The sequence below is a fragment of the Oryx dammah genome, unplaced genomic scaffold (genome assembly GCF_014754425.2).
Source record: "Oryx dammah isolate SB20612 unplaced genomic scaffold, SCBI_Odam_1.1 HiC_scaffold_29, whole genome shotgun sequence".
Lineage (NCBI taxonomy): Eukaryota > Metazoa > Chordata > Mammalia > Artiodactyla > Bovidae > Oryx > Oryx dammah.
In genome coordinates this window covers 76,561,476-76,588,015 of record NW_024070213.1, presented here as the reverse complement: position 1 = coordinate 76,588,015, position 26,540 = coordinate 76,561,476, and the positions used below count along the sequence as shown (strand labels likewise).

General features: G+C 40.5%; 1 protein-coding gene across 1 annotated transcript in view; it reads left to right on the top strand.

Annotated features, from left to right (window-relative positions):
• The first annotated feature begins 1,305 nt into the window (after positions 1-1,305).
• The window catches only part of SLC2A13 (solute carrier family 2 member 13), a 515,526-nt gene continuing 490,291 nt past the window's right edge, over positions 1,306-26,540 (top strand). The window contains exon 1 of the mRNA XM_040233494.1: positions 1,306-2,096. Coding sequence (XP_040089428.1) covers positions 1,541-2,096 — 556 coding nt within the window. The 5' untranslated portion in view covers positions 1,306-1,540. The remainder of the gene's footprint in view (positions 2,097-26,540) is intronic.

Below are 26,540 nucleotides of genomic sequence, written 5' to 3'. Positions count from 1 at the left end.
GAAGGCTCCATGGGGTCACAAAAGAGTCGGACACAACTCAGCAACTAATGCTAACACTCAAATGATAAAGAATAGAATTATATGATGATTTCCCTCCTGCCCTGAGCCTGAAGAGTGAAAGCAAATCAGAGGGACATAGTTTCTCTTCTAAAGAGAAGCTGTATAGAATGATTTACTAATGACAAGTCAAAGTGGGGGGAAAAAACCCCACAAACTAATAACTTGCAATTAACAGTTTAAAAAAACTGATGACAAGTAATGTCATCTTTGCATTGTTTCAAGCAAATCAGGGAGGCTTACCCAGTGGCTCAGCAGTAAAGAATCCACCTGCAATGCAGGAGACGGAGGAGACCAGAGTTGGATTCCCGGAGGAGGAAATTGCAACCCACTCCAGTAGTCTTGCCTGGAGAATCCCATGGACAAAGGAGTCTAGTGGGCTACATTCCATAGGGTTGCAAAGAGTCAGACACGACCAAAGGAGCTGAGCACAACGCATCACACAAACAAATGAGACAGTTACAATTGCCCCCTGAAAATGGAGGACAACAGTGTAGCTTTCTCCAGGGAGAAGACATCCTTCCTTGCAGTGTGTTGATGGAGATTGCCTATTAAACCTCAAATCAGATGAAATCTTGGGTTTGCTTTGTACCAGTGGGAGTTATTAATACTTGGGGACACGAGTGGAACGTATAAACGTGAGTTTTCTTTCACACATCAGGGATCCATGGAACAAGCTTTGTGATTCACCTGGGGAGATAGGTTAACTCTATCCTCAAAGAAATAAGACATAGCGTTCCTTTAAAAGAAGCATAAATTGAGGAGGGACTGGCGATAAGAAACTGAATTGCTCCGGAACAGATTCATTTATATCACAATATTATAAAATGAAGGAGAGGTACTTGCTCTATGCCATAACAGGATATTTTTTCCTAGGCCCTTCCAGCCTTGGCCATCCTCAGGCTTTTCTAAAGTGGTTCTCTCTTTGCCTTTCCAAACCGTGCAATCATCATAAGCCATTTCTCCGGGTCTGGAAGTCTAGTACCGGGCTGGCAAAGACTGGCTTGCTCCTCAGCTGCAACCCCCAATCTAAGGGACTTGGAGCAGTTAAGAAACCAAGAACCACGTTAGAAGGACCCTAGGTCAGAGATCGCGCTCGACCGGGAGGTGGGGTTTCGGAGACCGGGGTGGGCTGAGGCTGGCACCGCCCGAGGAGGGGCGGGGCGTCTCGGGCCGGCCCAGCCGGCTGGGGCTGCACGTGACCTGCGGCCCCACCTCCCGCTTGCTCCGCAGCGCCAGCTCGGCAGGCGCGGGGCGTGAGTCTCGAGTGAGACCCGCCGGGCTCCAACTCCGCAGAGCCGGGGCCGGCGGGCAGCAACTTTCTCCCCGGAGTGGCCGCGGCGGCGGCTGCTCCCGTGGCAGGCGCAGCGGGAGCCGGGAGGAAGAAGGCGGCGGTTCGTTGTGCTCGCTCGGGCTGTCCAGCCCCCCGAGACCGCCAGCCCGCGGAGCCCCGTTCCCCCGGGCAGCCCCGGGCCCCTGCCTTATGTCCCGCAAGGCGAGCGAGAATGTGGAGTACACGCTGCGGAGCTTGAGCAGCCTCATGGGCGAGCGCCGCAGGAAGCAGCAGGAACCGGACGCGGCGAGCACGGCCGGGGAGCGCAGCCTCCTGGCGGCCGCGGAGTCGAGCGCCAGCCTGCAGGGCGCGGGCGCGGGCGGCGGCGGCGTCGGGGACCTGGAGCGCGCGGCGCGGCGGCAGTTCCAGCAGGACGAGACCCCCGCCTTCGTGTACGTGGTGGCCGTCTTCTCCGCGCTGGGCGGCTTCCTGTTCGGCTACGACACCGGGGTGGTGTCTGGGGCCATGCTGCTGCTCAAGCGGCAGCTCAGCCTGGACGCGATGTGGCAGGAGCTGCTCGTGTCCAGCACGGTGGGGGCGGCCGCCGTCTCGGCGCTGGCCGGCGGGGCCCTCAACGGCGTCTTCGGCCGCCGCGCCGCCATCCTGCTGGCCAGTGCCCTCTTCACCGCCGGCTCCGCGGTGCTGGCCGCGGCGAACAACAAGGAGACGCTGCTCGCCGGCCGCCTGGTTGTGGGGCTCGGCATCGGTGAGTTCCGGCTTCGCGAAGAGCGCCTGCGGGGCCCCTGGCGACTCCGCCCTTGACCCTGGTCGCTGCGTTCTTTTCCCCCTTCAGGGTCCCCGTCGAGTGTGGCCGGCTCCCGAGGACACTTCGCATCTCTTGCTCCTGTTCTGAGAGCCCATCTGTTTGTTAGTCCGGCCTCGCAGTGTCCCTCCAGGGTGGGGGTGGGGGTGGGGGGTGGGGGATCGCTGTGCTCTCCCCCGAGCCCACGTGGACTCTGTCGCCTACGGACAAGTGAATCCGCGTGATAACTTGCCTCTCTAAGCCCTTCCCGGAACCTGGCTCCTCACCAGCGGTTTCCTTGATTCAGCCTTACCTGATGTCTATCTAAGAGCTTAGGAGGGAGGATCTCTTTACTCTCCAATATTGTCTCACTTTTTCCTCGACTGTAGACCCTTGCCTCTTCTAGGATTCCGAACTCCGAACCCAATCAGTCTTAAAAGATACAGTAAGAGAATTTTTAAAGTTCCTCAAGTCATCTGGACTCTACTCTTTGCTGCTCATCACTTTCCTTCTCGAGTCATTTATCTTTAGGGTAGAGTATTATTTTATTCTCTTCTTTTGAGTTTACTTTTTGTATTGCCTTTTGCTTTCCTTCCCGCACCCCCCCCCCAATAAATTCTTGACTTTTCTGTTTTTCTGACCTTTTCCTTTAAATCTGTATTCACCCATTCTCCTTTTTGTTTTGTCTCTCCTGCTTTCCCTTGGGTCTTGTTCACCTCCTAAATTCACTTTGAAACTATTCGCCCTGTGGATAAATGCCCAGCAAGGTGGATTTTTGCAGTTTACTGCCAAAATGAAGGGATGAAGGTTCCCTTGGGATTGGTTTTTCACCCTGGTTGCTGAGCAGGGGAGGTGCAGTTGGTAAGTTCTTGGCAGATGGAAGCTGTTTGGAATGTGCGCAGTATTATTAGAAAGCACTTTTGAGACAAAGTGGGGGTTGAGACTTAAATCTCACTAGTAATTTTTGTAAGGCATGCCGCTGATGCTTTTTTATTGTTTCATGATTCAGTTTCTTGTTTCCTTTAGGGTGCTGTTGAAGTATTTCTTCCCTATGGCTGGGGATTGATGAAAGAGCCCTTTAAACTAGGGCTCCTGATGATCTGTCCATTCACCACTTGTTTGACGTTTATGCTTTTCAGCTTTTCTCTGTAGACTCTATGGGGGAGAGAGCCCTATTTATACAACTCCACATGTAGGAACCATAACCTGAAACCCAGCTCACTGCACTTTATATCCAGAATTGGTTATTACTGATTTCCCTTTTGTTTGTTTATTGCACTGTTAATTACTGAAGCAGGGCAAGGCTCTCAGTTAAATGTTAAGTTGGCTTATTAAAGTCTAAAATGACCAAAAAGTACAGCTGAAATGAAACCTCTCTGTAAGAAGTACCTAGTGCCTTCAGGATTCTCCTGTCAGCATTCTTTGCATGGGACAACAGATTACCTTTTTTGTTTCTACTGACATCGAAATAATGTAATTTTAGGTAGCAAGATTTGTTCAGTAAGAATGAGTCTTTTTTGTGATTTTGGAAATCAATACTGTTTTGCAGAGATCTCTCAGTGAAGTTTCCTAGTGTTTAGCTATGGCAAGTATTGGATATTTGGGTATTATGTTTAGTCTTTTATCTGATAGGAAAATCAAACCCCTGTTGTGTGTTTAAGGGCCCTTTCTAGATGAGCAGAACAGTGAGGAACATTTATGCTTCAGTAAGAATGGCTGGGCAGGGTTAGAGCAAGGTAGAACTAGCTAAGTTCTGTAAGAAAGGCTCACAGAGAGGGTTGTTAATTAAAAGAGGGTACAGTTACCCCAAGAGAGGAAAGCCTAAGCTCTTCCAGATGGAAATGGTATGTTGATAAGTAGTATTTTGACAGTAGAGATAAGGTAAGGACTTTCTAGGCCAAACCTGGGAATGAGCAAAGAAAGGAAAGCATAGGCCATACTTGAGGAACAAGGTGGATGCAGCAAAAAGGATGAAGCAAGAGGTAAGGTTGGAAAGGTTGGTGTACAAGACCAGCATCTGTGTCTCTGGCACCAGGGTTGCTTGCCCGATACTGCAGCTAGCTGATTTAGTCCTGGTATGGCTTGTCTTACTCATGGGGGAGCACCACTTAGACTGGAAGCCCTGATAATAAAGTTGCGTAAAAAGCTCTCCTCACTTACAAAATGAAGAATGTTTTAAGGTTTTAAACAGATTTTCAAAGAGGCCACATTACACATTACCACCTTTAAAATTAGGATCTATGTGATGCATGTAACTGAAAATTCTTAAAACTCAAAAGATTACTAACCATTCAAAAAAGAAATTACAAATACTTTTAGCTACAAGGAAATGAGTCCTTTTAGGATGAGCATTTTTTTAGGGGTACAAAATTAGTTTTGCTTGTTTCCTACATGAATCTGAATTTATATCATACTTTTTAAGGTAGTTAGATTTTGTGTGTGGTCAGGAGGTTTTTGTTTTTGTTTTTTATTATCCTTTTGATATGTAGTAAATATTGAAGAATAACTTTGTGTCTTCTGGTATATTTTTCTGGCAAATTTGTAATGGAAATTTCTTTCTTCCACAAATTTACCTGTGGTAAATATAAAGCCCATAAGAACAGGGGTTTTTTGTTCATTTTGTTCACCAATGTACAGTACTCTCAGCCTGTAGGAGGCACTTGTACTTGATATGTAAATGAGTGTATGTTAAGCAGAAGCATTAAAAAGTTACATCGCTGATAGGGTGTCAAAGTATTAAAGGATTGTTATTTTTTTAGAGTATTGTGAAATGCTTGAAAGACTATATAAGGGTTTTAGTTTGCTCAGTTCAGTTCAGCCACTCAGTCATTTCCTACTCTTTGCAACTCCATGGACTGCAGCACATCAGGCTTCCCTGTCCATCACCAACTCCTGGAGCTTACTTAAACTCATGTCCATCGAGTCAGTGATGCCATCAAACCATCTCATCCTCTGTCACCCCCTTCTCCTCCCACCTTCAGTCTTTCCCAGCATCAGGGTCTTTTCCAGTGAGTCAGTTCTTCACATCAGGTGGCCAAAGTATTGGAGCTTCAGCTTCAGCATCAGTCCTTCCAATGAATATTCAGGACTGATTTCCTTTATGACTGACTGGTTGGATCTCCTTGCAGTCCAAGGGGCTCTCAAGAATCTTCTCCACTACCACAGTTCAAAAACATCAATTCTTTTGTGCTCAGCTTTCTTTATGGTCCAACTCTCACATCCATACATGACGATTGGAAAAACCACAGCTTTGACTAGATGGACCTTTGTTGGCAGAGCAATGTCTCTGCTTTTTAATATGCTGTCTAGGTTGGTCATAGCTTTTCTTCCAAGGAGCAAGCGTCTTTTAATTTCATGGCTGCAGTCACCATCTGCGGTGATTTTGGAGCCCAAGAAAATAAAGTCTGTCATTGTTTCTCCATCTATTTGCCATGGAGTGATGGCATATAGATGGAGAGCATCACTATGAACCAAGCTAGTGGAGGTGATGGAATTTAGTTTGTAAGAGTTTAATGAAATCATTTACTTGTTTAATAAATGCTAATTAAGTTTCATTATTGATTCTTTAACTTTAGGAGTAGGCAGTAGTTAGATAAAAATCCCACCCTGGAGGTATTCATTCTCTAATGGAACACAAAGGCCATCAACAAGCATTTAAAGTACAGTAGAGGTTTCTGTAACTCCCATGGGAAACAGAAGACTAAACAGTTGCATTTTTTTGGGGAAGAAAATAGAACAAATAATTAAGGAGGTTTTATAGAAACAGATTTAAATTGGGGTTTGGAGGGTGAGTAGGAGTTCAACAGATTTACAGAGATCCATGAAAGAAGCTATTATTTTTTTAGTGCTTTAGTATGGGATAGGTACCCTGCTGTTTTTACATATGTTATCTCATTTAATCCTTTTAGCTCTAGAAACAGGTCTCCTTTTGCTGGATGCCTACCTCATAGATAGTGTGGGTTCTGGACCACTGAAATAAAGTGAATATTGCAATAAAATAAGTCACATAAGCTCCCAGTGCATATGAAGTTATTTTATACTATACTGTAGTCTATTGTATACAAATAGTATTATTTCTAAAAAAAACTATGTATCTTAATTAAAAAAAACAAAACAAAACAGAAATAATGTGAGTCTTCAGCTAGTAATCTTTGCTGTTGGAGAGTCTTGCCTCCACATTGGAGGCTATTGACTGATCAAGGTGGTGGCTGCTGAAGGCTGGAGACGGGCAATTTCTTGAAATAAGACAACAATGAAGTTTGCTGCATCAGTTGACTTCCTTTCACAAGCGATTTTCTATAACATTTGATGCTGTTAGATAGCATTTTACCCATAGTTATAACTTCTTCCAAAGTTGAAATCAGTCCCTCTCAAACACTGCCACTGCTTTGTCAACTAACTTTATGTAATATTCTAAATCCATTGCTGCCATTTCAACAGTGTTCATAGCATATTCTCCAGCAGAAACATTTCATCTTGAGAAACCCCCTTCCTTGTTCACCCATAAGAAGCAACTCTATCTGTGAAAGTTTTACATGAGATTGTAGCAATTCAGTCACATTTTCAGGCTCCTCTTCTAACTCTGGTTCTCTTGCTGTTTCTAACACAGCTGGCAATTACTTCCTCCACTCAAGTTCCATCCCCTCAAAGTCTTCATGGGGGGTTAGAATCAACTTCTTCCGAACTCTTATTAACATTGCTGTTTTGACTTCTTCCTATGAATTAGTAATGTTCTTAGTAGCATCTGGAATGGTGGATAGTTTTCAGAAGGTTTTCAATTGACTTTGCCCAGATCCATCAGAGGAATCACTATGTATAGCAGCTATAAGCTTACACAGGTATTTCTTAAATAATAAGACTTGAAAGTTGAAATTACTCCTTGGTCCATGTGCTGCAGAATGGATGTTATGTTACATCAATCTTGTACATCTTCAGAACTCTTGGGTAACCAGGTGCATTGTCAGTGAGCGGTAATATTTTGCAGGGAATCTTTTCTGAGCAGTAGGTCTCGATAGAGGGCTTGAAATATTCAGGAAACCGTGTTGTAAACAGATGTGCTATCATCCAGGCTTTGTTCCATTTGTAGAGCATAGGCACGGTAGATTTAGCCTAATTCTTAAGGGCCCTGGGAGTTTTAGAATGGTAAATGAGCATCGGCTTTGACTCAGAGTCACCAGCTGCATTAGCCCCTGACAAGAGGGCCAGCCTGTCCTTTGAAACCCTGAAGCCAGGCATTGACTTCTCTTATGGAAGTCCTAGAAGGAATCTTCTTTTAATAGAAGGCAGTTTTGTGTATGCTGAAAATCTGTTGTTTAGTGTAGCCACCTTCATTACTTATCCTAACTGTGTCTTCTGGGTTACTTGCTGCAGCTTCTCTATCAGTTCTTGCTGCTTTACCTTGTGCTTTCATATTATGGAGAGGGTTTCTTTCCTTAAGCTTAATGAATCAACCTCTGCTAGCTTCACACTTCTGCATCTTTCTCACTTCTCTTAACCTTCATGTAATTGAAGAGAGGCCCTTCTTGGTCTTCCCTAGTGGCTCAGATGGTAAAGAATCTGCCTTCAAAGTGGGAGCCCTGGGTCGATTCCTGCTTCTTGAAGATCCCCTGGACCCACTCCAGTATTCTTGCCTGGAGGATTCCATGGACAGAGGAGCCTGGCAGGCTACAGCCCGTGGGGTCACAAAGAGTTGGACATGACTGAGCGACTGAGCACACACACAGGCCCTTCTCTGGATTAGGCTTTGGCTTAAGGAAATATTTTAGCTGGTTTGATCATCTGTCAGACCACTACAGCTTTCTCTGAATTAGCAATAGGGCTGTTTTGCTTTCTTATCGTTCTTGTATTCACCAGAGTTCAGTTCAGTTCAATTCAGCTGCTCAGTTGTGTCTGGCTCTTTGCAACCCCATGGACTGCAGTACACCAGGCTTCCCTGTCCATCACCAACTCCTGGAGTTTACTCAAACTCGTGTCTCTCAAGTCAGTGATGCCATCCAACCGTCTCATTGTCTGTCATCCCCTTCTCCTCCCACCTTCAATCTTTCCCAACATCAGGGTCTTTTCCAGTGAGTCAGTTCTTCACATTAGGTGGCCAAAGTATTGGAGTTTCAGCTTCAGCATCAGTTCTTCCAAAGAATATTCAGGACTGATTTCCTTTATGACTGACTGGTTGGATCTCCTTGCAGTCCAAGGGACTCTTAAGAGTCTTCACCACCACCACAGTTCAGAAACATCAATGCTTTGGCATTCAGCTTTCTTTATGGCCCAATTCTCACATCCATACATGACTACTGGAAAAACCATAGTTTTGACTAGATGGACCTTTGTCGGCAGAGTAATGTATCTGCTTTTTAATATGCTATCTAGGTTGGTCATAGCTTTTCTTTCAAGAAGCAAGTGTCTTTTAAAATTTCATGGCTGCAGTCACCATCTGCAGTGGTTTTGGAGCCCAAGAAAATAAAGTCTGTCACTGTTTCCATTGTTTCTCCATCTATTTGGCATGGAGTGATGGGACCAGATGCCATGATCTTAGTTTTTGAGTTTTAAACCAGCTTTTTCACTCACCTCTTTCACTTTCATCAAGAGGCTCTTTAGTTCCTTTTCACTTTCTGCTGTAAGGGTGGTGTCATCTGTGTATCTGAGGTTATTGATATTTCTCCTGGCAGTCTTAATTCCAGCTTGTGCTTCATCCAGCCCGGCATTTCGCATGATGTACTCTGCATATAAGTTAAATAAGCAGGGTGACAATATACAGCCTTGACGTACTCCTTTCCCAATTTGGAACCAGTCTGTTTCTCCATGTCCAGTTCTAACAGTTGCTTCTTGACCTGCATACAGATTTCTCAGGAGGCAGGTCAGGTGGTCTGGTATTCCCATCTCTAAGAATTTTCCACAGTTTGTTGTGATCTACACAGTCAAAGTCTTTGGCGTAATCAATAATTCAGAAATAGATTTTTTCTGGAATTCTGTTTGCTTTTTCTATGATCCAGTGGATGTTGGCAATGTGATCTCTGGTTCCTCTGCCTTTTCTAAATCCAGCTTGAACATCTGGAAGTTCATGGTTCATGTATTGTTGAAGCCTGGCTTGGAGAATTTTATTCACTGGAGTAGTACTTGTAATATCCTTCTACTTTGCCTTTGCAGTTTGGCTAACGGGCTCAAGAGGCCTAGCTTGTGGCCTGTCTTGGCTTGAGTCATGCCTTCCTCACTGAGCTTAATCATTTCTAGCTTTCATTTAAAGTAAGAGACCTGTGATTCTTCTTTTCACTCTGACACTTAGAAACTGTTAAATGCAGGGATGTTAATTGGACTAATTTTAATATTGTGTGTCTCTGGGAAACAAGGAGGTCTGGGAGATGGGGAGAGAGGCTGGGGAGCCAATGTTTCCTGGAAAAATCAGAACAGACACAAAGTTCCCATCTTCTTTGGGTATGGTTTGTGGTGCCACAAAACAACTGCATTAGTAACATCAAAGATCGCTGATTGTAGTTCATCATAACAATTATAATCATAATGAAAGAGTTGGAAATATTGTGAAAATTACCAAAATGTGACCCAGAGACTTGAAGTGAGCAAGTACTGCTGGAAAAATGGTGCCAGTAGACTTGTGCCATCAAGGGTTGCCACAGACCTTCATTTTGTAAAACATTTAGTGTCTTTAAAGCCCAATAAACCAAGGTACGCAACAAAAAAGGTATAGCAGTTAAATGATGAGGACACTAATGCAAAATCAGAATTAAAAAGAACCTTGGAGTCTTTTGCTCTTTTCAATAATGAGCGTTTAAGTTAGAGTTAAGCGAGTGTAAAGGCACCAAAAAGTCAAAGCAGTATATGAAGCAAAAAGTAACTGAAGGATGGTGATGGGTCAGTCATGAAACTAGAATGATTTCTGTGGGAGGATTAGGCTGAATAGGGTTTAGTTGGTCTTGACTATGCAGGGACCGTCTTTGGGGATTTTCAGTTGTAAATAATACCAGATTAATAGCCATTGAATCTTTTTTTTTTTTTAAATTTTAAACCATTCTGCTTTTAAACTTTTACTTTCTTCTTCAATCTTCTGTCAAACCCACCCAAATGCAGGAGGCTGCAAAAAAAAAAAAAAAAAAAGTTTATTTAGGGTCTTCAGAACTATGATTCAGTATATACAGAATCCGGTAACCCTGAAATAGTGTTCCAAGGAAGAGAAAGAGTTAAGTAAAGGCAAAAGATCATGAGGTTGCTAAAAGTTGCCTAAGATTTGTGATTGTCTCCATTCAAGGTGGAAGATATCGATCCTTAAGGAGTCAGAGTAGAATTAGAGTGCCTGCATGATCAGTGGCTAATTTGCGCCTTCTGTCCATAGGATTTCTCAGACAGGAATACTGGAGTGGGTTGCCATTTCCTTCTCCAGGGCATCTTCCCAATCCAGGGATTGAACCCACATTTCCTGCATTGACAGGTGGGTTCTTTACCACTGAGGCATCAGGCAAGCCCTTAGAATTAGAGTAGGGGTCCATTAAGTATCTTGAGTTCCTGGCTGGTGTTCTGTGTAACTTTACCAGATCAAAGGTCAGATTCCATCCAGGCTGAGAAATGCATTTTCTTAATGGCTGCCAGCTCTATTTAAGAGAGCTCTCTTAACAGTACTGACTCAATTTTGATTCTCCTTTGACATCTCTTGTTTCTTTGAATTTTGTAGTATTAGAAATGCTTTGCCGAGATAGTTGCTACTGGGTGCTAAAACATGTAGTCGTGAATTCGTGAAATAGGAAGAATCGCAGGGCCCTTCAACAGAAATCTTTGAAAATCATAAAAGATACCTGTAGAGTATAATTGTTCAATCTATAATTAGAATGTATAAATATATTGAGAATCAGTGATTCATGTAAAAGAAGCATAAGAAATCAGAGGTTTCTGATTTATTTTATGGGTTCATTTTCCTTGACTAGTTACAGCAAAATTAGCTTATTGCGTACCCATTCTGAAAATGGCATTATTTACATTTTGGTTTCACCAGAGGTTCTTTTGGTTCCTCTGGTCTCATCCTTAACTCAAGTCTTGGGACCAGGCTTTTGTCAATGTTCGTGCTCTACTACTTCTGACACCAGATTTTTTAAACTTGTAGACTCAAATTTCAAATAGGACACAAATTTGCAAACTCAAGAGTTTATTTCTCCACTGTAATCTTATTTTTATATCCTTTATACAGTTACTGGTTTCTGTCCTTGGGTTAGGAAGATCCCCTGGAGTAGGGAAAGGCTACCCACTCCAGTATTCTGGCCTGGAGAATTCCATGGACTGTATAGCCCGTGGCGTTGCAAAGAGTTGGGCATGACTGAGTGACTTTCACTTTCACTTATACAGTTATATTTTTTATGAGTTTATTTAGCAAAGTTGTACCTATAATCAAAGTTTTCAGGTGTGGATAGGTACAAAAGGATTGGAAGAGTGTGAGTTTGCGCATTTTGCTTCATTTGATTGTTGTCTGTGATCTTATATCTCTCATGCATAACACACAGACAAGGTTGCTGTGCAGGAGCAGAGTATAATAACGTAGTACTGTTACCATTGTTAGCATGTCCATAGCCAAAAAGAACAGAATGCAGTTTCGCCCTTTTCCCATTGGCATTGGCATTTACTGCTAATTATAAATGATGATTTAGCAACTGTGTGGGGCATATCAAAGAGTGTCTCAATTCATATATTTACTGGTGTTCAAAACCTTTACGGAGAATGGACATGTTAATCTATACAGCACTGGGTTTGCTGAATTAATCTTAAATTTACACCAGTTTCTTCTCTGTCACCCTCTGTTCCAGTACTCCTTCTACTGGACCACAGTTTGTAGCTGCTTTGCAGCTTTTAATTAATTAGTATGTTTTGGCCTATTGAGTAATACTTTTCAAAAGAGTACTTTGAACTTTTGTCCTTTAATGCAAAGCAAATTTAAAATCTTGTTTGATTAAAAAGTCATGCAATGCTGAGACTAATATCAATGAAAAATTTACTTAAGGTAAATAAAGTTAGAATCAGACAGATTTTTAGATAATCAGCTAGTGCTATTTTTTTTTTTTTTTTTGGTAACCAACTTTGTTCCCTTCCCCAACTCCCACAATTTGTTTCAGTTTTATTTCCTTTTAAAGCAGAATTTCAGTGTTGGATTTATTCTCTCTACTGGTATGCAACTGACAGGTCAAGTAAAGCTTCATTTGACCTCTGTTTCCTTGTTTCATAAACATTAACAATTTATGTGCAATGCCCCACACCTCTTTAACTCCACACTTTTATATCTGCTGGAGTTGACATTATAGAGTTACAGTGAGAATTATGACCTAATTATGTTTGCCTAGTAGTATTGCATGGCCCTCCTTGCGTGAGCTGTCAGTGAGATGATGGGAGTATTAATGTGTATTCTGTGATGTTGTTTATATGACTTCTGTCTTAAACAGTTTTGTTTTTCATCCATCCATACTTCCCTCTTCTGTATTTTAAGCTCAAAGTAAGAACATAGTCTGATTCACACTAATGTCTTTGGGTTTAACACCTCTGGTGATGTCAAACCTGCTGGTAGATCTCAAATAGCAAGCAGTCTTCGCCATCTTTACTCAAAAGCACATAATACTATTTTTCTTTTTTCTTCCCGATTGAACTTGGTTCCTTTATGCATCCTTCCTGTCTTCATCTCTTTTAATTTCCTTGCTTTTCTTTTTCTTTGACTTCATAGTGATGAGGAAGCAACACTTTCATAGAGGAAACTTTCATTGAAGGAAAATCTGTACTCAGCAGAAAACCCCAAAACATTTTCCACATATGAAATGTAATTTCCCTGGATGTATAGAGAAACAAAATAGCCAAGTGTTACAGATAAGTCTAAACTCAAGTTGGGACTACAGCATGATTCACACTTAGGTCTTTAATTAAATATTGGTGCCATTGTTTAGAATGGTGTGTTCTGGAATATGTGTCTAAGTCCACAGAGCAGAAGGCTCGTTTCACAACAGGCTGAGCAGTGTGCTGGGGTTCCCAGCACCACAGTGCACACTGGCATCATGGTGGCACCAGCATCCTTCTCTACTGATTCTGATTTTAGTATCTCCCTAGTCACTTCAAGGCAGAACGTGACTTGGAAATTGATTTAGCTGCCAATACCCTGGAAGTGATCCCTTAACTTTCATTTAATATTTACTCTGTGACAGATATTCTTCTAAATATTTTACCTATATTCATGTAATTTTCATAATAACTCAGTGAGATAATACTATTGCCAGCACACTTCACTGTGCTTTTTACAAAATGAAGTTTTGTGGCAATCCCGCACTGCGTTCATCAGTGCCATTTCACCAACAGCATTTGCCCACTTTGTGTTCCTGTGTCACATTTTGGTGATTGTTGCGATATTTCAAGCTTTTCCAGTTTTATTATATTTGTTATGATGACTTGCGATCAGTGATCTTTTGTTACCACTGGAAAAGATTAGAACTTGGTGGAGGCTCAGATAATGATTAATGTTTCTCAGCAATAAAGATTTTTTTAAATATATGTATATTATTGAAGTATAGTTGACTTACAGTGTTTCAGGTGCACAGCAAGGTGACTCAGTTATACAAATACAAAAAAAATATATTATTTTTGAAATTATTTTCTATCATCGGTTATAACAAGATATTGACTATAGTTCCCTATGCTATATAGTAAACTTTTGTTGCTTATTACATATCTATTTTTATATCAGAAATCTAGCATTCTGTTCCTACTATGTCAAACAAGTGGAATCAAAATGTCTTATTTTTTAGGCAAAAAATCCTAACTTTTCTAAAACATATGTATTATACATATTTATACACAAAAGCTTTTTTGCTACAGGTGATAAGGCTTGAGAAAAAACATCCCCCCGAAAAAGAAAAGGAGACATTGGAGAACATAAACTAAATGAAATGGGAGCACTGAATATGAAATAGAAAAAAGTGAAACAAACTAGATAAAAGTAAAAATCCTCATAGAGTCCAGCTGTTTTTAAACATGACTGCTCATTAGTAACATCTGGAGCTCTGGAGAAGAAAATTAATACCTGAGCATTTGTAGTTTTCAAAAACTTTCAAGATAATCTTGGTATGCATCTGGTTTTAAAAAGTCGTTACAGGGTTTTCTATTAGATCCTAGTTCTGGTGATAGAGAGTTCTATTATTTTTCTGTTGCCCAACCATCATGCAGTGGTATTGAGTGAGTAATAGTTACATAATCACAGTAGTAAAAGATGTTCATCAGTTTTCAATAGCCAGACTAAAAATAAAAGATAATTACAATTGCAGGCCATTATGGGAACATGATTAACTTTACAATATAAAATAAATACATACAATTTGTTGGGGGGGCGTGGGTCAAGGAGAGTGATGTGGTGAATGGAAGTGCATACATGCACATGTTTTCATCAACCCAGCCAGAGTGTGTCTTTTGGTTGGTGCATTTAATCCATTTACATTTAGGGTAATTATCAATATGTATGATCCTGTTACCGTTTTCTTAATTGTTTTGGGTTTATTTTCAGTAGGTCTTTTCCTTCTCTTGTGTTTGCTGCCTAGAGAAGTTCCTTTAGCATTTGTTGTAAAGCTGGTTTGGTGGTGCTGAATTCTCTTTAACTTTTGCTTGTCTATAAAGCTTTTGATTTCTCCATCAAATCTGAATAAAGTCTTGCTGAGTAGATTATTCTTGGTTGTAGGCCCTTTGTTTTCATCACTTTGAATATATCATGCCATTCCCTTCTGGCTTGTAGAGTTTCTGTTGAGAAATCAGCTGATAGCCTGAAGGGAGTTCCCTTGTATGCTATTTGTCATTTTTCCCTTGTTGCTTTTAATATTTTATCTCTGTGTTTAATTTTTGTCAGTATGATTATTGTGTGTCTCGATGTGTTCCTCCTTGGGTTTATCCTGCCTGGCACTCTCTGTGCTTCCTGGACTTGGTTGACTATTTCCTTTCCCATCTTGGGAAAGTTTTCAGCTGTTATCTTTTCAAATATTTTCTCAGGTCCTTTCTCTCTCTCTTCTTCTGGACCCCTAAAATGAGAATGTTGGTGTGCTTAATGTTGTTCCCAGGGATTTCTTAGGCTATCTTCATTTCTTTTCTTTTCTTTTTCTACATTCTGTTCTGTGGCAGCAATTTCCACCATTCTGGAGAACAGAATGACCTGTTCTCCGGGTCATTGATCCGTTCTTCTGCCTCAGTTATTCTGCTTTTGACTCCTTCTAGTGTATTATTCGTTTCTGCTGTTCTTTAGTTCTTTTCCAGGTCTTTGGTAAACATTTCCTACAACTTCTCAATCTTTGCCTCCATTCTTTTCCCAAGATCCTAGATCAGCTTCACTATCATTATTCTGTATTCTTTTTTCTGGAAGGTTGCCTCTCTCCACTTCATTTAGTTGTTTCTCTGGGGTTTTATCTTGTCCCTTCATCTGGGACAAAACTTTATGCTTTTTTGTCGTGATTAAGTTTAATACTATGGTTTTTGTTTAGGTGCTGTGACTGCTGCTTAGTTTCTTCTGTCTACCTTCTGACGGATGAGGCTAAGAGGCTTGTGTAAGCTTCCTGATGGGAGGGACTGGCATGAGAAAAACTGGGTCTTGCTCTGGTGGGCAGGGCTTTGCTCAGTTCAGTTCAGTTGCTCAGTCGTGTCTGCCTCTTTGTGACCCCATGACTGTAGCACACCAGGGCTTCCTATCCATCAACAACAATCAGAGTTTACTCAAACTCATGTCCATTGAGTCAGTGATGCTATCCAGGCATCTCATCCTTTGTTGTCCCCTTCTCCTCCTGCCTTCAATCTTTCCCAGCATCAGGGGCTTTTCACATGAGTCAGTTTTTCACATCAGGTGGTAAAAAAGCTTCAACATCAGTCCTTCCAATGAATATTCAGGACTGATTTCCTTTAGGATGGACTGGTTGGATCTCCTTGCAGTCCAAGGGACTCTCAAGAGTCTTCTCCAACACCACAGTTCAGAAGCATCAATTGTTCAGCACTCAGCTTTCTTCATAGTCCAACTCTCATATCCATACATGACTACTGGAAAAACCATAGCTTTGACTAGATGGACCTTTGTCGACAGAGTAATGTCTCTGCTTTTTAATATTCTGTCTATGTTGGTCATAGCTTTTCTTCCAAGGAACAAGCGTCTTTTAAACTTTCATGGCTGCAGTCACCATCTGCAGTGGTTTTGGAGCACAGAAAAGTAAAGTCTGTCACTGTTTCCACTGTTGCCCCATCTATTTGGCATGAAGTGATGGAACCAGAGGCCATGATCTTAGTTTTCTGAAGGTTGAGCTTTAAGCCAACTTTTCACTCTCCTCTTTCACTTTCATCAAGAGGCTCATTAGTTCTTTGTTGTCTGCCATAAGGATGGTGTCATCTGCATATCTGAGGCTATTGATGTTTCTCCTGGCAGTCTTGATTCCAGCTTGTGCTTTATCCCACCCAGCATTTCTCATGATATACTCTGCATATAAGTTAAATAAGCAGGATGACAGTATAGCCTTGATGTACTCCTTTCCCGATTTGGAATCAGTGTGTTGTTCCATGTCCAGTTCTAACTGTTGCTTCCTGAACTGCTTAGAGATTTCTCAAGAGGCAGGTCAGGTGGTCTGGTATTTCCATTTCTTTCAGAATTTTCACAGTTTGTTGTGATCCACACAGTCAAAGGCTTTGGCATAGTCAGTAAAGCAGAAATAGATGTTTTTCTGGAACTCTGTTGCTTTTCTGATGATCCAACAGATGTTGGCAATGTGATCTCTGGTTCTGCCTTTTCTAAATCCAGCTTGAACATCTGGAAGTTCATGGTTCACATATTGTTGAAGCCTAGCCTGCAGAATTTTGAGCATTACTTTACTAGCATGTGAGATGAGTGCAATTGTGTGGTAGTTTGAGCATTCTTTGGCATTGCCTTTCTTTGGGATTGGAATGAAAACTGACCTTTTCCAGTCTTGTGGCCACTGCTGAGTTTTCCAAATTTTCTGGCATATTGAGTGCAGCACTTTCACAGCATCATCTTTTAGGATTTGCAGTAGCTCAACTGGAATTCCATCACCTCCACTAGCTTTGTTCGTAGTGATGCTTCCTAAGGCCCACTTGACTTGGCATTCCAGGATGTCTGGCTCTAGGTGAATGATCACACCACTGAGATTATCTGGGTTGTGATGATCTCTTTTGTATAGTTATTCTATGGATTCTTGCTACCTCTTCTTAATATCTTCTGTTTCTGTTAGGTCCATACCGCTTCTGTCCCTTATTGTGCCCATCTTTGCATGAAATGGTCCCTTGGTATCTCTAATTTTCTTGAAGAGAGCTCTAGTCTTTCCCATTCTGTTGTTTTCCTCTATTTCTTCGCACTGATCACTGAGGAAGGCTTTTGTATCTCTCCTTTCTGTTCTTTGGAACTCTGCATTCAGATTGAGTATGTCTTTCCTTTTCTTCTTTGCTTTCACTTCTCTTTTTTTTCACAGCTATTTGTAAGGCCTCCTGAGACAGCGATTTTGTTTTTTTGCATTTCTTTTTCTTGGGGATGGTCTTGATCCCTGTCTCCTGTACAATGTCATGAACATCTATCCATAGTTCATCAGGCACGCTGTCTATCAGATCTAGTCCCTTGAATCTATTTCTCACTTCCACTGTATAATCATAAGGGATTTGATTTAGGTCATACCTGAATGGTCTAGTGGTTTTCCCTACTTTCTTCAATTTAAGTCAGAATTTGGCAATAAAGAGCTCATGATCCGAGACACAGTCAGCTCCCGATCTTGTTTTTGCTGACTGTATAGAGCTTCTCCATCTGTGGCTGCAAAGAATATAATCAGTCTGATTTTGGTATTGACCATCTAGTGGTGTCCATGTGTAGAGTCTTCTCTTGTGTTGTTGGAAGAAAGTGTTTGCTATGACCAGTGTGTTCTCTTGGTAAAAGTCTATTAGCCTTTGCCCTGCTTCATTCTGTACTCCAAGGCCAAATTTGCCTGTTACTCCAGATATTTCTTGACTTCCTACTTTTGCATTCCAGTCTCTTTTAAGGAAAAGGGAATTTTGTTTTCGGTGTTAGTTCTTGAAGGTCTTGTAGGTCTTCATAGAACCGTTCAACTTCAGCTTCTTCAGCATTACTGGTCGGGGCATAGACTTGGATTACTGTGATATTGAATGGTTTGCCTTGGAAATGAACAGAGATTATTCTGTTGTTTTTGACATAGCATCCAAGTACGGCATTTCAGACTCTTGTTGACTATGATGAGTACTCTATTTCTTCTAAGGGATTCTTGCCCATAGTAGTAGATATAATGGTCATCTGAGTTAAATTCACCCATTCTAGTCTATTTTAGTTCACTGATTCCTAAAATGTGGATGTTCAGTCTTGCCATCTCCTTTTTGATCCCTTCCAATTTGCCTTGATTTGTGGACCTAACATTCCAGGTTTCTATGCAATATTACTCTTTAAAGCATCGGACTTTTCTCTGTCACCAGTCACATCCACAACTGGGTGTTGTTTTTGCTTTGGCTCCATTTCTTCATTCTTTCTGGAGTCATTTCTCTACTGATGTGCAGTAGCATATTGGGGACCTTCTGACCTGGGGAGTTTATCTTTCAGTATCCTATCTTTTTGCCTTTTCATACTGTTCATGGGCTTCTCAAAGCAAGAATACTGAAGTGGTTTGCCATTTGCTTCTCTAGTGGACCATGTTTTGTCAGAATTCTCTTCCATTACCTGTCCATCTTGGGTGGCCCTACGTGGCAGGGCTCATAGTTTCATTGAGTTAGACAAGGCTGCAGTCCATGTGAGCAGATTGGTTAGTTTTCTGTGATTTTGGTTTTCAGTCTGTCTGCCCTCTGATGGAGAGGGTTAAGAGGCTTATGTAAGCTTCCTGATGGGAGAGACTGGCTGAAGGGGAAATTAGGTCTTGTTCTGATGGGTGGGGTCATGCTCATTAAATCTTCAATCCAATTTTCTTTTGATGGGTGGGACTGTGTTACTTCCCTGTTATTTACCTGGGGCCAAACTATGGTGGAAGTAATGAAGATAATGGTGACCTCCTTCAAAAGGTCCCAAGCAGGCACTGCTACACTCAGTGCCCCCAACCCTGCAGCAGGCCACTGTTGACCCATGCCTCTGCCAGAGACTCCTGGGCACTCATGGGCAGTTCTATGTCAGTCTCTTGTGGGGTCACTCCTTCTTTCTCCTGGGCCCTCTGGAAGACACACTGCCTGGACTCACACTCTGGCTGCAAACTTAACTACCTGGGTGATTACGTCAAGTCTTGTGCTTTAGTTTCCTCATCTGTAGAATGGTGATAAGACCTACCTCCTAGGGTAGTTATGAGGATTAAATGAATTCATTTTTATAGACAAGCTTTTAAATTTCTTGGCAAAGTAAGATGTCAGTGTTTGTTAAACATTCACCCATAAGATGTGTAACCTTGGGCATTTACTACTGTGTTCCTCAGTTTCCTTGTGTCTAAAATGAGTGTTATGATAGTACTAGAAAATAGGGCTGTTATAGTAATTAAATGAGCTAATCCATGTAAAATATCTGTCAATTAATGGTAGTTCTTGGTATCAGCTGTACCATCCTGATCATGGCCTTAACATCTTTTGTAGTCAATGGGAATTAAATAATCCTTGTATTTCTTTATCACAACCAGTAACAGATGGGTAAAAATTCCATAATATAAATTGAATAGTGAAACTTGAAAGACAGAGTGAATAGTTTAAAAGTGTGGCTGTACTCTTTCTTTCCTGCAATGCACAAGACCTGGGTTCCATCCCTGGGTCGGGAAGATCCCCTGGAGAAGAGAATGGCTACCCACTCCCGTATTTTTGCCTGGAGAATTTTAATGGACAAGAGGCAGGCTACAGACCATGCGGTTGCAAAGAGTAGGACATGAATGAGTGACTAACACACAACATTCCCCCTTTCAAGTGTTCAGGTATATTATGTGAAATTTATTTTCCAACAAAACAGATGAAGTTTTGAACTGGATATTGAAGAAATGTTACAATCATTTCTAGAGAGAGAAGGGTGGAATGACAAATGTAAAGTATTGAGGAAGGTAGGCAGTTTGTCTTGGCTAGGTGGAGAGGTTGAACAACAAAGTAAAAATGTGAACCTGTTTGTTAGAGGTAGTAAAGAAACAGGTGGAGCTGTGATGTTAGATCTGTCTTTGTAATGTAATATTTCATATGTCTACTTACAGATGAAATAGTTCAGTTATCAGTGGGGAAAAATATATATGCCTTTTAAGAGATAAAGAATGAATAGTGTTAGTAAAATCTGAAAAATAATACTTTTGGAATAAAAAGAATTTTAATAATGGAGGCTTTCATACAAAATTTCATTATCATGTTTTTGGGCCAAATCTAGTTTATGACTCCATGTCAGGAACTCATTCTTTACAACATAACAAGAAAATTGGAAACTGAAATCCTGTGTGTATTTCAAGGATTATACATTAACCATTTAATATTTGCTTAGTGGCTCAGAGGGTAAAGCATCTCCCTGCAATGTGGGAAACCCAGGTTCGATCCCCAGGTTAGGAAGATCCCCTGGAGAAGGAAATGGCAAGCCTCTCCAGTACTCTTGCCTGGAAAATTCCACGGACAGAGGAGCCTGGTAAGCGACAGTCCATGAGATTGTAGAGTTGCACATGACTGAGCAACTTCACTAGCAACTGCTTATAGTTTTGAAAGAAAAATACAATGACTGAAAACAAGTTGTAAACACATCTAACAATAGATTTAGGTTCTTGAAATATAGTCATTATTAGAAATTAACATCAGCATAAAATTTGAACCAATTACTGCTCTGTCTACCTAATTCTAATATTTACTATAAAATTATAAAGAAAATAGCTTCTAGAACTCCTGCCTCTATTATTTTTTGGTGGACAAGTTTAGTCAATGTACTGTGGCCCTCCGTGATTCTGTAGGTGAGTATAGTCAGTGTACCATGGCCCTTTGTGATTTTGTAGGTGGGATAGCATGTGTATCTGGGCTGTCTTAAAGGCCATGCAAGGCCCCTTTGCCCCGCTGGCCGTAAAGCTGTTGAGGCTGGAAAACATAAAAAAAAACACACAAAACCCCAAACTGTTTAAGTTATTGGTTGTGTCTCTTGAAAGCAAGCTTTTTGGTAACTCTTATAAAATCTTTCATTATATTTATTCCAATGTTAGGGAAATATTTAGAATTTTTAGGATTTTACTCTTCCTTCCTTTGCTTGTTTATTGTTTTTAAATGATTTTCAAAGGTAAGATTCATCCAGTACTGCCAGTAGCAGAATTCTAAGTTTATCATTTTTTTCTTGAATATTCTCTTTATCTGCGAAAATAATAATCTTCATTACCTGGGATATAATGCTTACATAGTGGTAGTTTAATAGAAATATTGTAAAATGTCAAAATATTGTAGATCCTAAAACAAAGGCCATTCTTTATGCCTAAGTGTATGTGTATTTTATGTGCATTCACTCATTAACTAATATTAGTACTTTCCTTAGTTTAAGAGTGAATTAAGGGAAACGCCTAGAGTTTAGGTAAATTGATACTCTTAGTGACAGTGCTGAGATCAAAACTCATATATAATATTTTTCTTCATATCATTTGATTTTCTCAGTTATTTTTAATAATTCTTTTCCCTATTATCTTATCTGATTTAGTATGAAACTCTGACAAATAGTTGGATCTACTGCTGAAGTTTTTATTCAGTTCATCTTTTCTGCTTTTAGTAATATACTATTATACCACATAAAACATATTATATATTATATATTTTATACATATATATATATACACCTATACATACTAACTTAGGAAATATCATTATAACTACACACCTTTCACAATCAAAAACTGCATTTATCACATGGTGGAGAGGTAGGGCACACACAGTCCTTGATCAGAAACCTGGATTTGAATCTCAGCACTGTCACTAAGAGTATCAATTTACCTAAACTTTAGGTATTTCCCTTAAATAGAAACATTAACAAATTAGAGAATAAAAATCATTTGATCATCTCAGTAGAATGCAAAAAAAGCTTTTGACAAATTTCAACATTCATTTATGATTAAAAAATAAAACTCTCCACACACTAGGTATAGAGGGAATATACTTCAAAATAATAAAGGCCATATATTACAAGCCTGATGTAGCATCATGCTCAGCAGTGAAAAGCTGAAAGTAAGATTGGGAATGAGACAAGGATGCCTACTCTCACCACTTGTATTCTATACAGTATTGGAACTCATAACCACAGCAGTCAGACAATAAAGAAATAAAAGAAATCCAAATTGAGAAAGAAAGAAAGCTATCACTGCAGATGATATGTTATCACACAAAGAAAATCCTAAAGATGACCCCCCACACACACACAAAAATAAAAACTATTAATGGCTTGTCAGTGAATTCAGTAAAGTTGCAGGATACAAGATTAATATACAAAAATCTGTTGCTTTTCTGTACACTAATAGTGAACTATCAGAAAGAGAAATTAAGAGAATAGTTTCATGTACCATCACTTCAAAAAGAAGAAAATGCCTAGGAAATCTAAGGAGGTAAAAGACCTGAACTCAGAAAACTATAAGACACTGATGAAAGAAATTGAAGATGACACAGACATGGAAAGTATAACGTGTTCAGAAGAATTAATATTGTTCAAATGACCATGCTGTCCAAGGTGATCTATAGATTCATTGTAATCTCTATCAAAATACCAATGGCATTTTTCATAGAACTAGAACAATAATTTTAAAATGTGTATATAAACACAAAAGACCCTGAATAGCTGATGCAATTTTGAGAAGAAAACAGAGCTGGAGGTATCATGCTTCCTGACTTCAGAGTATACTACAAAGCTGCAGTCATCAAAGCAGTTTGGTTCTGGCAGAAAAACAGGCACAGAGATCAATGGAACAGGATAAAGGGCCAAGAAATAAAGCTGTACACTTGTGTTCATTTAATCTATAATAAAGGAGGCAAAAAGAGTCTCTTGGGAAAAGACAATCTCTTCAATAAGTGGTGCTGAGAAAAATGGGCAGCTACATGTAAAAGAATGAAATTAGACATTTTTTCACACAGTATACAAAAATAAACTCAAAATGTATTAAAGGCCTAAATGTAAGACCAGAAACCATAAATCTAGAATAAAAGTTAGACTACTCTTTGACATAAATTGTACTAGTATTTTTTTGGATCTGTCTCCAAAGACAAAGGAAATAAAGCAAAAATAAACATATGGTACCTAATTAAACTTAAAATCTTTTGAACAGCAAAGGAAACCATCAACAAAGTAAAAAACCTATGGAATGGGAGAAATTATTTGCATTTGATATGACTGATACAAAGTTAATGTTTCAAAATATATAAATAGCTCCTACAACTCAATATTGGAAAAAAAAAAAAAAAAAGGCTAAAGACCTGAATAGACCTTTTCCAAAGAAGACAAAAATGAACAACAGGAAGATGGAAAGATCCTCAGCACTGCTAATCATCAAAGAAATGCAAATCAAAACCACAATGAGATATCACCCACATCTGTCAGAATAGCTATTGTTGAAAATACCACAAATTACAAAAATTGATGAGGATGTAGAAAAAAGGGAACCCTTGTATACTGTTGGTGTGAATATAAATCCATGCAGTCACTATGGAAAACAGTATGGAGATTCATTTGAAAACTAAAAATAGAACTTTCCTATGATCCAGCAGTTTCACCATGGTTACCCGTGGGGGGAGAGAGGGAGGAGGGGCAAAATGGGATTAAGAGAGGTTCAAATTACTATGTGTATAAAATAAACTACAAGGTTATATTGTACATTACAGGGAATGTAGCCAGTATTTCATAATAACTTTAAATGGAGTATAATGTATAATAACTTTGAATCACCAAGTTGTACCCCTGAAAATAATAAATCTAAACTAAACCTCAATAAAAATATAGTATTAAATGTCATGAAAATTAAAAAAATAGAAATTGAGTGATTTCTTTATAATTTTTAAAATCTTCAATCATAGATTTTAAAAGCAAAGACAGATTGGAGGAATATTGTGGTGTATTTATTTACCTAAAGCTAAATATATTTATGCTCAAAGCATAGGAAGTAGATTGGTCACAACAGGAGAGAATGCAATTAGTGACTAAACTCTTGGGAAAGTGTTAAACCTTGTTAAAAGTTAGAAGTGAAAATTAAGGTAACTTTGTACTAAGTAAATTAGCAAATTAGAGAAAACTCAGGGTTATACTTTAGGAAGAGGCTTTTTTTTTTTTTTGGGGGGGGGGATATATTATATCCCAAATATATTGGGATACCAGCAGTTCAGGATGGTAGAGTAGAAGGACATGTGCTCATCTCCTCCTGCAAGAGCACCAAAATTGCAACTAGCTGTTGGACAAACATTGACAGGAGGACACTGGAGCCCACCAAAAAGAGATACCCCATGTCCAAAGACAAAAGCTTGCAGTGAGATGGTAGGAGGGGTGCAAGCAGGATAAAATCAAATCCAGTACCCACCGAGTAGGTGACCCACAAACTGGAGAACAGTAATACCAAAGAAATTCTCCCACTGTTGTGAAGGTTTTGAGACCCATGTCAGGCTTCACAGCCTGTGTATCCAACAAAGGGACTAACAATTCCCAGGGAATCTGACTTCGAAGACCAGCAGGACTTCCACAGGACTAGGGGAAATAGACACCACTCTTGGAGGGCACAAACAAAATCTTGCATGCACCAGGACCCAGGGGAAAGGAGCAGTGACCAGACTTACCTGCTGTTGGTGCAGGGTCTCCTCTGTATATGTCACTCAGCAGTGACTTGCCACAGGGATGGGGCCACTGGCAGCAGCAGTCTTCCACTTAGTTCAGTTCAGTTCAGTTCAGTCGCTCAGTTGTGTCCGACTCTTTGCGATCCCATGAATCGCAGCACGCCAGGCCTCCCTGTCCATCACCATCTCCCGGAGTTCACTCAGACTCATGTCCATCGAGTCAGTGATGCCATCCAGCCATCTCATCCTCGGTCATCCCCTTCTCCTCCTGACCCCAATCCCTCCCAGCATGAGTCTTTTCCAATGAGTCAACTCTTCGCATGAGGTGGCCAAAGTACTGGAGTTTCAGCTTTAGCATCATTCCTTCCAAAGAAATCCCAGGGTTGATCTCCTTCAGAATGGACTGGTTGGATCTCCTTGCAGTCCAAGGGACTCTCAAGAGTCTGCTCCAACACCACAGTTTAAAAGCATCAATTCTTCTCACATCCATACGTGACCACAGGAAAAACGATAGGCTTGACTAAGACGGACCTTAGTCGGCAAAGTAATGTCTCTGCTTTTGAATATGCTATCTAGGTTGATCATAACTTTTTTTCCAAGGATTAAGCGTCTTTTAATTTCATGGCTGCAGTCACTATCTGCAGTGATTTTGGAGCCCCCCAAAATGAAGTCTAACACTGTTTCCACTGTTTCCCCATCTATTTGCCATGAAGTGATGGGGCCGGATGCCATGATCTTCGTTTTCTGAATGTTGAGCTTTAAGCCAACTTTTTCGCTCTCCTCCTTTACTTTCATCAAGAGGCTTTTTAGTTCCTCTTCACTTTCTGCCATAAGGGTGGTGTCATCTGCATATCTGAGGTTATTGATATTTCTCCCGGCAATCTTGATTCCAGCTTGTGTTTCTTCCAGTCCAGCGTTTTTCATGGTGTACTCTGCATAGAAGTTAAATAAGCAGGGTGACAATATACAGCCTTGACGTACTCCTTTTCCTATTTGGAACCAGTCTGTTGTTCCATGTCCAGTTCTAACTGTTGCTTCCTGACCTGCATACAGATTTCTCAAGAGGCAGGTCAGGTGGTCTGGTATTCCCATCTCTTTCAGAATTTTCCACAGTTTATTGTGATCCACACAGTCAAAGGCTTTGGCATAGTCAATAAAGCAGAAATAGATGTTTTTCTGGAACTCTCTTGCTTTTTCCATGATCCATCGGATGTTGGCAATTTGACCTCTGCTTCCTCTGCCTTTTCTAAAACCAGCTTGAACATCAGGGAGTTCATGGTTCATGTATTTCTGAAGCCTGGCTTGGAGAATTTTGAGCATTACTTTACTAGCATGTGAGATGAGTGCAATTGTGCGGTAGTTTGAGCATTCTTTGGCATTGCCTTTCTTTGGAATTGGAATGAAAACTGACCTTTTCCAGTCCTGTGGCCACTGCTGAGTTTTCCAAATTTGCTGGCATATTGAGTGCAGCACTTTCACAGCATCATCTTTCAGGATTTGAAACAGCTCAACTGGAAGTCCATCACCTCCACTAGCTTTGTTCGTAGTGATGCTTCCTAAGACCCACTTGACTTCACATTCCAAGATGTCTGGCTCTAGATTAGTGATCACATCATCATGATTATCTGGGTCATGAAGATCTTTTTTGTATAGTTC